The sequence below is a fragment of the Ambystoma mexicanum genome, chromosome 4q (assembly GCF_040938575.1).
Source record: "Ambystoma mexicanum isolate Mex_15411 chromosome 4q, UKY_AmexF1_1, whole genome shotgun sequence".
Lineage (NCBI taxonomy): Eukaryota > Metazoa > Chordata > Amphibia > Caudata > Ambystomatidae > Ambystoma > Ambystoma mexicanum.
The window spans coordinates 272,087,733-272,101,737 of NC_090928.1; the positions used below are offsets into that span (position 1 = coordinate 272,087,733).

The following is a 14,005-nucleotide window of genomic DNA, read 5'->3' on the forward strand; positions in this document are numbered from 1 at the left end:
TTATCCCAGTGCAAAACAAATACTCCCTCTCGCAGGCAACCCACTTATGAAAGGAAGTACCTTAAGTAGCGCCATGAACATTGCCAACAAAGATAGAATCTGTCATAGTACAACCAAGTGCATTTTAAACCCCATTTTTGAACCCTTCCTCCCCCCAAATGGGAAGATGTACCCCCAAAGTCGAACATCCTGTCAAACATTTCAACATCGCATGGGGGGGCCGTGCACGAAATGCGGTCTGGGCCACGTGAACAACCATTGAAAGAAAGAGTGTCAGATATCAGTATTACTCCTTAAGTAGTACGTAACGCAGAAATTATGTGGAAGCTTCTGCAGAAGCACGTTGGCGCCATCACAGAACAGTATAAATACTTCATGAAAAAAGCTATTCATGACCGCACAGGGGCGCTGTTGAAGTGTGCCAAACCATGTCTAAGTAAAAGAAGAGGAAGAGGTATGGGCAAGCGGAAAACGTCACAATCCAGCAGCATGCTCGTTTAAGAACTTCATGGCTTCCTCCGGGAGTGTGAAGAAATACGTCTTGCCCCCGCTTTCAATGCCCAATTTAGCAGGATACAACATGGTATCCTTCATACCCAAATTCAAAAGCCTCTTTTTCACTTCAGTAAATGTTTTCCTCTCTTGTTGCACCGCCACAAAGAAGTCTGGATAGAAATGGATCCTGCTGGAGCCCAAGAGTAGTCCGCCCTTTTCACAGGCGGCACGAAGGAACGTGTCTCGATCACAGCAATTTAGAATCCAGGCAATTATCGGGCGTGTTGATGCCGCAGGATTGGGTTTCAGTGCCAGGGATCTGTGGGCCCGCTCCACCGCAAACTGCGGCAACAGCTTAGAATGGTCAAGGAGGGTCCGGATGGTGTGCTCCACAAAATCTTCCATGGGCTGTCTATACTGTTTTCAGGGACTACAATATTTTGGATGTTGTGACGTAACCTTACTCCAGCTTGTTGATCTTTTTGACAACCATAGTGATTTGCCTGGCCAAAGAGGCTACCTTAGATTTGAGTGAGGCAACATTGGCTTCTACATCGCCAACCCTGGTCTCCGCCTCCGTCGGCTGCAAATCTACCCTTTCTAGCTGTGACTTGATGGAGATGATAGCACCAATCATTTCGTCCCGTTTATTATTTATTGCAGAGAAACCCTCCTGCATACATGTCCTCATGCGCTGCGTCTCAGTAGTTTCTCTGGGGTCAGCCGACAGCAGGGCGTTGCCAACAGGCTCGGCCACCTTGGGAGTGGTCTTGGGATACATATTTATTCTGTTTCTTATCAATTCTGCTGATTGATAATAATGTTTTAGTGGATGCACAGGCAGGGTTTAGAAAAAAAAGTCTCCACATTTGATCAGATTTTTAGACTTTATTTAATAATATATTGATCACCAGATGGCCTTTGATGCTCTTAGTAAGGAGCGAGCTGATGATCTTCTATCAGCCCTCAGCACTTTGTATAAAACTAATTCCACAAAAGTAGGATTTGGAACAGCGAAGAAACTGCAAAAAGCTTTACAGTGAACCACGGGGTGTGACACCGGTGACAATAAACACTGCACACATCTGCTACCACGTATTTCCAGTGCTAATTCCCCATACCTAAAAATAATTTGTGTATTTAATACATATGCAAAAACAAGGGAATAAACCAACTATCAAATAAATAATAAATAAATGCCATGGTTGTATTACATACTATTTCCCAAACACATTACAACTGGGACCGAGTTGATTGAGGGGTCACCCAGCTTCTCAGGCATTTGCCCGGTTGATAAGGCACACACCAGGTTCATACCTTTGCCCCTAATCCATCACAGTTATACCAAGTAGGCGTTTAACCCTGCATTCACCTCTGCTGCAGAGTACAGTGGGCACCTAAATTAATCGCTGCACATCTTTGGCCAGTACCAGGGCATAAGGTTTTGGGTGATTCTACCCCCATTAAATTCAAGAAGCCACCCACTGCTGAAAATCATAACCAGCATCCCGAATGTCTGTATATGCATTCATCAAAGATACATTGTGGTCAAAGTAATGTTGAGATTAGACAGAGGCCTATTCTGCCTATCAACAGACGTAACTCTCAGGAATTGCGCCTCCCTCCTTGCTCTTGCTGGAGTTTCCATCGTGAGATGTGAGGGAGCCGAGTATGGAAAGGGGTGCCTTGAAACATATTGTGGGTGCTGTAGATGTGTTTAGGCAAAAGCTGTCAAGGCAGCCCCTCATCATGTGTTAATGTTGCGTTAACACCCGGCTCCAAGGGCTGGAACAGGGGTTAACGGCCCGGCAGTCCAAGTTAACAGCCGAGCAAATCGGCGGCCATTAATGAGGGCTCCGGAACGTTGTGTTAATGCATTAGTAGCCGTGTTACCAAAGCGGTAACCCGGGATGCTAAAAAAAAAAAGTTTTTTCATTCACTGAATGGGACGCCGTGTGCATCCCGTTCAATTAATTTAAATACTTTGCCAAGATTGCTGCCATGGAAAGGCAAGGTGAGGCACCGTACAGAGCCTCTCATCTCTTTCCATGACAGCCAGCCGGTGCGCTGAGGATGGCGGGGCAGCAGTGGCACTGGCCAGCACTGACGAAAAAAACTGTCGGGGAGGGGGTGAGGGATTTGGCAAAAAAAAAATCAAATAAAGGGAAGTGGTTGGGAAAGATGGCGGCCCGCGGTGAGGGAGGCAGCATGCAGTTCCGTGGAACGCGGGCTGGGATCATAGATTTCAGCCTGTATTCTGCAGAACCTGATTGCGCCTGCTGCTTCTGGTGCTAATATAGGTCACGGTAGCCTTGCTTGAACCAGTAGCCACTGAGTCCTCTTCCACATCATGTGCCGGCAGCCACCAAACCATCGAAAGTTATTTTTAAAAATATGTTAGCATTCACCCAACCTGCTGTATGGAAGGGTTAATTGTTGTTTTTAAAATCGGATGTCTTCATCATGTTTCCTCTGAATATTTGAGATGGTGCCTGAGGCAAGCTGAGAACCCTAATGAATGCGTTCCTGTGAAATCATGACACCCAGACATCTGTCATGTTTTCTCCAAGTCCCATGTCTCACCTTTGACCTATTCATCACGTTCTGACATCCCGTCTCAGAAGGTGCTCTCAGGGGCTGCTGAGCACACCCTATGGAGTCCAAACAAAGGTATAGCCTTGTGATATCCATTTAATCTCATTCATTGCTGCATGATTGATGGTCTAAGCCTGCAATGCCTTTCCCCAGGGAGCCGAAGTAGCTTTTTCTATTTTCTGTATTCTGTTCTGTGCCAAGTCTGTATATGAAATGTTGCAGTGATGCCTCAACTGAAAACAAAGCCCCACTTATGATATGATTGGTTATTTATAACGTGCTTAATACCCAGAGGTTTCTACACAGATCCGGGGATCGAACCTGTGTTGCTCAGTGTCGTCTTTCTTCCAAGGCGAGCACGTTGCCACTGAGCTATCGTCCCGAGAAAATGTTATCTTTGCAATCTCCCAATATCAGTGTCAATCATAGGACGAACTGACTATAATTATTACAAATACATTTTTTAATTAAATACATATTGATTCTTTTAGATTCTCAATATGCAATACAACACATTTTTCCTGCAGCTCGTTGGAGGGCGGAATGCAATGAATGTCACCCTATCATTAGGCATTGCAATCTTGATCCACCTGATAAGTTTGACTACAGTAAACACTCATGATCACCATTGAGACTAAAAGCCATGCAGAGATGAACACATTCTCCTGCGAGCAATGCTGAGATAGCGAGTGCCTAGGATGTAGCTAATGTGGTAGGACATTTATGTTTCTGAATAGTAAACTCAGGCTCAGAGCCCACTCAGGGAAACATTCCGACTTCCTGCTAATCAGGAAGAAACATTTAGTTAACTGCCAGTATTCAAGAACACTCTTAAGGGCTGTGAGAAGTGTTACAAAGCACAGGGGAAAAACAAAACATCATTCAGAAGAAACAGAGGGAAAATACTGTAGGTAACTGACAACGAAACAACAGGTGAAGGGTGAGCGAGCGAAACACATGACGTGAAATACCATTGATGCGTGGATGAGCGGCGTCTATGTCACGTGAGGTGTGCCTCGTCAAGGAATAACTTCGATTTTGAAGTGTTTAAACCTGCCAAGGGGTCTATCGAGGACGATTACATAGGCACGTGTAAAAGCAGATCATTGGATGTCATGGTTCCAAGACCTCCTCTCTTCCAAGATCTCCTCTGGGATGGAAGAGATACGTCCCAGGTTATGCCTCAGCTGTGCTCCACGGCAGAGCATATCTGTTCGAATGTGGCTAATTTACGCAATCCTACAGAAGCTGAATGTAAGGATATGTCTTCCTTTTGCATCCTAGTAGAATCTAGGGAAGGTAGGCTTGACTGACATTGGAATGCTGCTGGATAGAATGTTTGTGTGTGACTGGTGTTCTATGGAAGGAGTTGGAGATGTAAGCTTGAGAGAGAGGATGCCAGTGTTTGCCACTGTGTATTGGAACTTACCATCTTGTAAATATGACCATTAGAACTGGATGTAATACTTGGGAACTTAATAAAGAAGTTGTCTGTTCATCCCATGAAGTCAGAGTCATCATACCAGAACCCAGATCTCCACACTGAGCTTTCTGTGGATTGAACAGGGGGAATTCCATCATTTACTGTAAGAGATCTGCTGTGCGTGCTTCACATCTGTTACTGTATTTATTAACATAACTAATGCTACTATTCAAAAAAATATCGCATTGAGGTTTTTTGAGGTGACTTCCCGCTTTTAATTCCCCAGAATGACTGAATCCCAAACAAAGGACAGGGGCACCCCAGATATATTTTCTGTGGTCCCCCACATTCGCTGCCAAAACATAGTGACACCTGTGCATTCAAACGTGTGTTTCAGAGGCCCCTTCTTTGTACCACACTGGCCGAATGTGTCGTTCCAGCGTCATGCTGCCCTACCAGGGTCCCAAGTAGTGATTGTGAGGCTTGCCACAGACAACATTTTGTGCAAGTTGGTCCAAATATCCTTTCACCGCACAGCTCTGAATACTGACCCCGCACCATTGCTCTTGACTGCGTTCACGTTCAAGCATAGACCTGCCCATGGTTAGCCCCACGCCTCCTATAGAAGATGGCCTGCTTTCAGGGGTCTCTGCCATAGAGATAGGCCAATTATCATTCGGATTTACCAGTTGCCAAATTGCCTTAACGATCTATCTACAAGCGCACATTAACAAATGAATTAAACAATGTCAACACACCCTCCACCAGTACCTGATCTACAGTACCACCAGTGCCTGATCTACAGTACAAAGAAAATAACTTTATTCTAAGGACAGTTCAATTCGCTTTGATGTTACAATTCAGCCAAAGACTTGGTATAAAAAGTTCTGTAGACAATATCGGGGTATTTCCTAACATTCTTCGGTACCCAAGTGTGATTCATCCTCCATTTATTGATTGACGGGATAGTAGTAAGTGGGAAATGGAAAGCATCTCCTCCTCTATCATGCATCATCTTGTACAGGGGTCTGCCACCTTTGGTTCTCTAGATGTTTTGGACTACAACTCCCATCAGCCCGACCCAGCATAGTCAATGGTGACGAATCAGGGGCGTTGTAGTCCAAAACATCTGGAGAGCCACCAGTTGCAGACCCCTGATCTAGTATGCTGACACATCTCAGCACAGTACCAGTTTGGGAGGACTCACCTACTGCATGACAAGTACATTTGCAAGAATATGCAGAACAGCCAATTCCATGTTAACTGCTGAACTGCTCTTAAACATTTCCAGTAAAGATTTTAAGGCCACAACAAATATGATTGGCAACAAGGGACAGCCCTGCCTTGTCTCCCTACTCGGTAGGGGGAACTGACATAGTTAGCATATAACATGCCCCTGGGGATTTGTATAGCATTTGAAGTAATTTCATACATTTCCCACTGCATACAAATCATCAAAGAGCTTCCATGGGCACATGCATCTTTCTATGTAAAAAGACATAGGGCCTCATTACACGGTAGGCAGTAAGGGTTTACCGGTACCGGTATTTTACCGCCTTACTACGAGGTGCCTTTGCGGGTTGGGGAATTTAACGCCTGCTTTTTGCAGGCGTTAAAAACCAACCCGCAAAGGGACCAGTGGAGCTAATTACGGTACCGCAATTTGCGGTACCGTAATTAGCGCCTTCCCCATTCCCATAGAGCCCTATGGGGCAAATATGGGAATGGGGAAGGGCAATGGTGGATGGGGGAATTACCGCCCCACCAACCTTGGAATGGGGCGGTAATTCCCCTTTCCTCCAAGGCGGTACCGGTAAATTACTGGCATGAACCATGGCGCTAATAGCGCCATGGTTTACCGCCTACCGTGTAATGAGGCCCATATTCAGCATCTATAGTCATGTCCAATGAATCCTTTTACCATTCTTCAGCAATACCCATCAAATAATGAAGCAGGTGTGTACATGCCAAGCCAAGTCTCCCATTGACAAAACCCACTTGGTCAACTTTGATCAGATCCTTTCCGGTCGGTAATTCTTTGATAACAATGGGCTTCATTACGAGTTTGGAGGTAGCCATGCCGTTTTTACCGGCATGGCTAGCCCCAAACACGGGTCCCGAAAAGGGGACTTACCGGGCCATTCTGACTTTTGCGGGCCCGGTAATTCCCATTCGCGGGACCCAAACCCGGTACGTCCCCATTCCCATTGAGTCCCCATAGGGCTCAATGGGAATGGGGTGGATGCTAACAACCTAACGGGACCGTTGTTAGCGTCCTGTTCTGCTAGCGGGTGCCGCTCTGCATGTCTGGTCTGACCAGGCGTACAGAGCGGAATCCCTGCAGAATTTGTATTGGTGGTTTTACCGGCACCGTTCATACCGTGGCCGCCACAGTTGTAATGAGGCCCAATGTCTCTTTGTGTGGTTTGGCCAAACGGCAATTGTGGCCTCAGGGACATCATTTTGGGGTCGCCAGGGGTTGCAGCTGTGACCCCTGTGGTCTCCTTTGCTACCCCTGCAGTCTCCCTTTCTACCCCTGTATTTTAGAAAAACAAAACTTTTTTTAATGTAAGCTCCTAGACACCAGTCTAGGGGGGGCCCCAGCCCAGTCCTCACCCCACAGGGTGAAAGCTGGGCTGGAGCTTGCAGCGTGAGAAGGAAGCACTCAGTAGGGCAAGCTGATGATGACATGTGGCACGTGTCACATGTGACGTTCAGCTCCAACCCCTTCTCCTATGGCTTCCTCACGGCTCATATACAGGAACCCGGAAGCTCCCCCAGCTTCCTGGTTCCTGTTTGTGAGCAGCACGGAGGAGCCAAGAGTGGATTGGAGTGACAGACTGAAGCTGGTAAAACAGGTAAGAAGGCTTTTATTTTTTTTAAATGTGATGTGTATTTTGCATGTATGAAGTACGTGTTAGATGTATGTATGTGCTATGGGTCAGTGAGTGGTGGGTGAATGAGAAGAAATGTGATAGTGTGCGTGTTTGAATGTTCTGGGTGGGTGTGTGCTTGTGTGGAGAATGCAGTGAGAGTGGATGTGAGAGATGGTGTATGAGTGAGGTGTATGAGTGAGTGACTGGTGGGTGAAGAAGTAGGAATGTGACAGTGAGTGTTTGAATGTACTAGGTGGAAACTCGGTTGTTAGACCCTACTGAAGATCGTGTGCCATAACGTCCTGTGAAGCCACTTGGGGAAGGGGTCAAATGACATCACTTCCTGTGATTTCATCAGTGGTCAAGGGTCATGATATTTCACTTCAGCTACCCCTGGAACTTTGGTGAAATGATGTCCCTGCATGGCTTGTAAGACTAGTACATCACAAAGCCCTCTGATGTTAAACCATCAAACACCTCCAGAAATCTAGAAAGAAGGTTGCCAGTAAAGGCTCTCAGGAACTCTACATTGATTCCATCCGGACCAGTACAATTACCCTTCGTTAGTTAAGCCTGCATGATTTACATTCAGGAAATTATCTCTTCAAGCTCTCAGTGACAGAAGGGTTGGTGAGTGCAAAAATTAAACTCACAGTGAAAATGGTTAACAAAGAACCTCTAGCACCTTCAAAGCAACAAAAGAAAAGCAAAACTCTCCAAGGTAGGTATTCAATGTTGGTGACCTGGGGAATATTAATTTTAGAACTGCTGTGCATGTTCTCTAAGGGCGACAGGAGTATGGATACGAGTACAATCATTCTGAGGGATGACGCTAAAGCCTCATTACTGGTGAAGATAACTGATCTGGTTTCAAGAAAAGAGAAGGATAAAGGGGAGCTATCGTGTGGCTGCTGAAGCCAATTAAGTGCTTCAAGGGTGTTATCCATCGAGCAAACCTAAATTGGCTTTGCACCAATTAAGTAATATTTTTTTGAGTGCAGTGAAAGTTGTATAGCTGGTAGCTATTCTTAGATCTGCGTGGAATAAGGCAAGTGTGCTTTTAGACTCTCAAAGGCAAAAAAGGTGAAAAGACATAATGATTTCATTAAGCAGTAACAGGAATGTTCTAATTATAATCTTCAAGGGAATATCTAAATATTGGTGAAATTGTTCTTTTTAAATCTGTTCTTTGGGATGCTGTTGATGAGATCAGACATACACCCGAGAATGGGAGTATGTGCTAAATCATGCAATTTGATGAAAAATAAACAAGCCAGTGACTGGTTATATATTTTTTCCATGTACTGAAATCATTTAACATAAGGAGAAACAGGCGAGGATAGAAGTTAATGGAGACTTACTTTCGCCAGCCGCTTTCTGTAATTCTGTTGCTTGACTGTAGAGCATGTCACTTCTTCCTTTCCGATAATCGATTTGAGTGTGAATTCCAACCACGGCCTAAGAAAGGCAAGTTGAAAGTTTGCAACCTCATCATCAACAGTGCAACAGTATTAAAGCATGTGCAGGATTCATAAAATGATGGGTCTCATTCACTGACATGCTATGTATGACATTTTTGTACTTATCAGTGACACGACAATATATGCACATGGTTCTACGTGATTACTGTGCCACCGAAAATGTCGAATCAGAAAATTTGGAATTCAAAGACGGTGGTGCCAGTAATCACTTTGCTCACCCTTGCCTCCATTCCCCCTACTTGCCACCCCGTTACCCATTATTGTACTAGCAGCACACTTACCTTCTTCACTGTGGTCCTATCCCTGCTGTGTTAGTTCTGTCTCCCAATTGTGGTGCAGAAATTCTGTCACAGAGTACTTTTTTCCTCTCTTAACTTTTTTCCCCCTCGCTTTCAATGTTATGCAAGCGGGGGACATCCCCGCAACCACCAAACCCATAATGCTGAGCAAGGGGAGCAGGGGACACCCTGCAACACCACTCACCTTATATGCCATTATGGGATTCTATTTTTTTGCCCATGCCGAATGCACTGTAAATGCGCATTCAGCATTTTTTCCCCAGCATTTTACTGGACATTGCCTATGCATATATGCACATTGTGCCTTTGCTTCACTACTTTAGGTCTAGCAAGAAAAGGATAAGCAGCCCCTTCAGCTATTGGCCTGTTATATGGCCCCTTTCAGAAGTTCAAGGCACCTGTGTTGGGGTGGTCAGAACTGGACCCCATCATTATGAAGGGTTCATGTTGCGTGCTCCATATTGATGACTGGGGGTGCAGCAAACTGAGTGCGATGTTGCAATTTCATATGTATCGATTGTACTTAATTGTGGATGGGATATGTTACTTTTAGTGCTACTTTTTGTTCAGAACTGATACATATTAGCTTGCACGTGCGCAGAAAGATAAAGTATTAAATCCACCAAATGTAAAACTATACATACACATCAATATAAATGCATGGGGAATTCATGAATCTCAGTATACATGGTCTTTTCACAATAAATTAAAGCACAGTGGTTGGGGCTTTCTTGCTAAATGCACTTTGACTTCTAAACGTGGCTTTCAGATGGCATAAAAGCAGGTGAATGAGCGACTTCGGCCTTCACAGACAGCAGCTGCAGAAATAGCCTTTTTTATGGTCTGATAAGTATCATGGATAGTAGATATAATTTCCTGCTGTTTGAGAGCATGACCAAGGGAGTTTAGTTATTTTTTTTGGTCAGTAGTAAAACACATGATAAGCTGGTGCCTAAAGCTATTTAGGAGTTTCAATTGTGCGATAAAGTGGGAGATTTGTAGATTGGAATGCTATAATGGAACAGTGACTCGGGAAATGAGATGGCATCACTAACCAAGAGACATCATTCACCCAGCCATCTCATGTTGCAGGAAATGTCTATACGAGCCATGTGCAAATTAAGAGTTAGGGTTTAAACATCTCCGGCCAGTTATTGCTAGTAATTCAATACCAAATGTTTAACCATGTGTTATCGTCATGAACTACTATGGTCGAATCATAAGAAGAGGTGTGTTATGAATATAATCTGAAGGCAATTATTGAGATGAACCTGGCCAATGAAAATGTAGGAGTTGGGAAAATATGAGATTTCTTTGGCAAGGGTTGTGTCCAATCATGTTTGACGGGTGGATTGCAATAAGGTATTTTGGGTGTGTTTTAACTGTTGCAAAAATGTATAAAAGAGGTGAACTGGTGTGGTATTATTGAGATTTTGGTCCTGGAACTTTATACAATTAACTTGTTTTATGACCTGAATTGCAGTGGGGTAAGCAGGTCTGCCCTAAAGAGCGACCCCATTTTCATTTCCTTTTTAAAAAATGTGTTTGTTTTGTGCTAGAGTGCCATATCCCCTTCCCGCTCCTCTCTGCTGCCTGCTTCCTGGTCCTTGAGACCACTGCCTCCACTCACAGAACCAGAGTGCTGATTGGCCTTCTGCCACCCCTCGTGTCCAGAAGACCTCTTCAGCAACAGTTCTAGGGCAGCCTTGTCCTGGGCAGTGCTCAGCAAAGGACTCTGAGGCAAAGGACAGCTCCCACAGAAGCAGCTCCAGATTGTGTCTGCCAGTGTCAGCCGGGGAAGCAAGAAGGCTGCAGCCGTCAACCCGCTTCGACTGACAAGGTAGGTGCGGTGGGGACAGGGTGGGCAGAAATCGCTGCACCCCACTAGGCTGACCCACCCCTCTAATTACCCTTATTTCACTAATCTCACCACCTATAAGCATCTCAGTGAATTGTATTGCTTATCCACTCGTGCATCTCTCTAGGACAATTGCACTTTTGCAATCCTGTTGTGTTAAAAACTAGGCCTTTTTCACCTCTTATTAGGAAAGTCAAATCTGCTTGTTTTTGCATTGATGTTGTGTTAAAAACTAGGTCCATTCCCCTCTTTTTTTAGGGAAGTCGAATCTGGGTGTTTTTGCATTGCAGTTGTGTTAAAACGGCCTGTTCCCACTCCTGGGAATGTTCAATCTGGGTGTTTTTCGCAATGCGCGTACTTCAACTTATGCACCTTTTTTTTTATCTTGTTCTGTCTCTGCACTCCCTACTGCTGATTACTGTTGGTTACTGTTGGGACTATTGGTCTGCTGTGGCCAGTGGCCTCCCCTCACCTCCTTGGCTGTTGATCTCTTTTGTCCCCCCCGTTTTCCATCCATGCTGTTTCCTGTGTTCCGCTTGTGGGGTGTTACCTGCTTGTGCCTCTTGTGTCAATCCTTCTGTGTGAACCCTCCCCCTCCGGTGCTTCCTGTGGTGTGCGGCTCTGGGCTGTGCTTCTTTTTTCTCCTTCACTCTCCCCTCTTTCCTCCTTGCACCCTCTACAGAGCTCTCAATTTCTCCCATCTTCTCAACTGCTACTCTATCTCCTATCCTATCCCTCACCAGAATTGGAAGGAAAACATTCAAGAGGGATATCCTGGTTTCCAACTTGGGCCTCCCTATCACTGATACCTACATCAGCGCTTCCTACAGACAGACTCTCCCCAAAATCCTCTTAGTCATTTCCTCCCCAAACCTATGAAGCCCTCATTTGGTCTCTGTTCTCTCTCCTTTCTCCTCCTATCCCATTAATTCTGGCACCCGGTGGGAGGTCCTTGTGGCCCCCTTCCATTCCTCAAAGACCATCATCAATGTCTATCTAAATGGTACCGTCATGGTTCAGGGCTCTCATCCCAATTTCCTCCTTCTTGATAGATGTCTCCTGTGTTTTATCAGCTCCCTCCCTCCTCCTGCTACACCTGCTAAGACCTCTCTGCCTCCTCTGCCACCTCCTTCCTCTTCTGCCTCCTCTCTGGCACCCACCTCCTCCTCCACTCTGGCCCCTATGCCACCTCCGTCAACTGCCTCTGCCCACTCTATGGCCCTTCTACCGCCTCGCTGGCTGTACCTCACTCCTGTACCCCACCCTGGAAGTCTTTCAAATGTGGCAACCTGCTCCACGTCGCTACTCCCAACTCTTGCTCTGCTGTCAAACACTCCTCTGACATCTGCCACCTCCTGGAAGACATTGACCTGAATATCCTTGCTCTTACAAGACATGGTTCATGGCCAGTACTGTCACAAGTTTTGACACTCTCCTCCCTGAGGGCTCTAAGAGCCTCTCTGAGGCCAGAACCAACTGGCCTGGAGGTGGAGTGGCCCTGATCTTTCCATAGTTGGTCCCTGCTTCTGTCATTCCTACGCTGGCCTACTCCTCCTTTGAATGCCTGCTCTGCAGACTATCTCTCCTTTCCTCTCTCTGACTGTGGCCACCATCTACAGGCCAACTGGCCAGGTTGCCCTCTACCTCTCAGAATGAGCTGACATCTCTTCTTCTCTCCTTGCCTCGACCTCTCAACTTCTCCTCCTCGGGGGACCTCAACATCCACCTGGATGCTTCTACTCCCTACTCTGCGCTCTTCAGCAACCTTTGCGAATCTCTCTCCCTTTCCATTCTACCCTATGGTCCGACACAGTCTGCGGGACACACCGTGGATGTTCTCATCTCCTCATCCCCTCTGACATCCCCCACTCTGACCCTCTCACCACTCCTCTCTCTTGGACTGTCCACTTTCTACTCTCCTCTCACCTGAAACTTCTTGTCCCTCAAGCAAAGCCTATCCCAGCGCTGCCACCCTCCTTCTCGGTCATTCGGCCCATGAAGCAAATGTCAGTGGACGCCTTTGCCTCTATTTTCTCACTCTTCCTGCTCCTGCGGCTGGCTTGCACTCTGACACTGCCCTCTCTAACCTGCATCTTTCTATCACCAACACTCTGGACAACCTCACCCCTGACATGAGATCCACCTGAAGCCTGCCTACAAGTGCAACTCTTGGTATGATTCCCACCTCGTCGCCCTGAAACGGAACTGCAGGGTGGCTGAGAGGAAGCGTAGGGCTTCAGGTGCATACTCTAACAAACTGGCCTATCGCTGCTTCAAAGGCAATACAGACTCTCTGTCCTCTTCAAGAAGAGGGTCTATATGCAAGCCTGCCAAACTCTTTAAAATCTGCAAGGAGCTGGCCAATCCTACTGCAGTCTCCATCTCTCCTGTTCCCTCGCAGTCCCTATGTACAGCTCTGACTTCTCATTTCACCACTAAAATTCAGGACATCTAGTCCTTGATTTCCTCTTCCTCTCCCACTAGCTCTCTCAGTCCCTTTGTGGCCCCCTCTCCCTCTACTCTTCCCTTTTCCTCCTTCTATCTGACAACACCTGACAATGTTTCTATACAAGTCCGAACCATCAAGGACCACATTGCCACTCTCGCTCCAGCCTTGGGCTGATTTCTTAGTCACTCTTTCGATCTTTCCCCTTTCTCCTCAAGCACTCGCTTGTGCACCCCCCCTGAAAAAAGCTTTCTGCCAAACCTACATGTCTGGTAAACTATCAGCCGATTTCTATCACTCCTTTCCTGGGCAAACTCCTGGAAAAGCTGGGCATCTCCCAGCTTACTCTTCAAACTGAATATGTTGGTTGCCTCCATGAACATCAGTCTGGCTTCAGAGCAGCCAGTGGCACAGAAACTGTTCTCCTGAACACCTGTGAAGATCAGCTCTCTAATCTTGACTCCAGCTGTCCCTCTGTGCTCATCCTCCTTGACCTTTTCCTTGATTTCGACACAGTCAATGAAGCCGCCCT

The 14,005-nt window shown here is 46.1% G+C and overlaps 1 protein-coding gene across 2 annotated transcripts in view; it reads right to left on the reverse strand.

The window, feature by feature from the left end:
• LAMA4 (laminin subunit alpha 4) overlaps positions 1-14,005 on the reverse strand; it is a 576,642-nt gene that overhangs the window by 247,302 nt on the left and 315,335 nt on the right. For both annotated transcript variants that reach the window (XM_069607855.1, XM_069607854.1), the window contains exon 17: positions 8,751-8,847. In XM_069607855.1, coding sequence (XP_069463956.1) covers positions 8,751-8,847 — 97 coding nt within the window. The remainder of the gene's footprint in view (positions 1-8,750; positions 8,848-14,005) is intronic.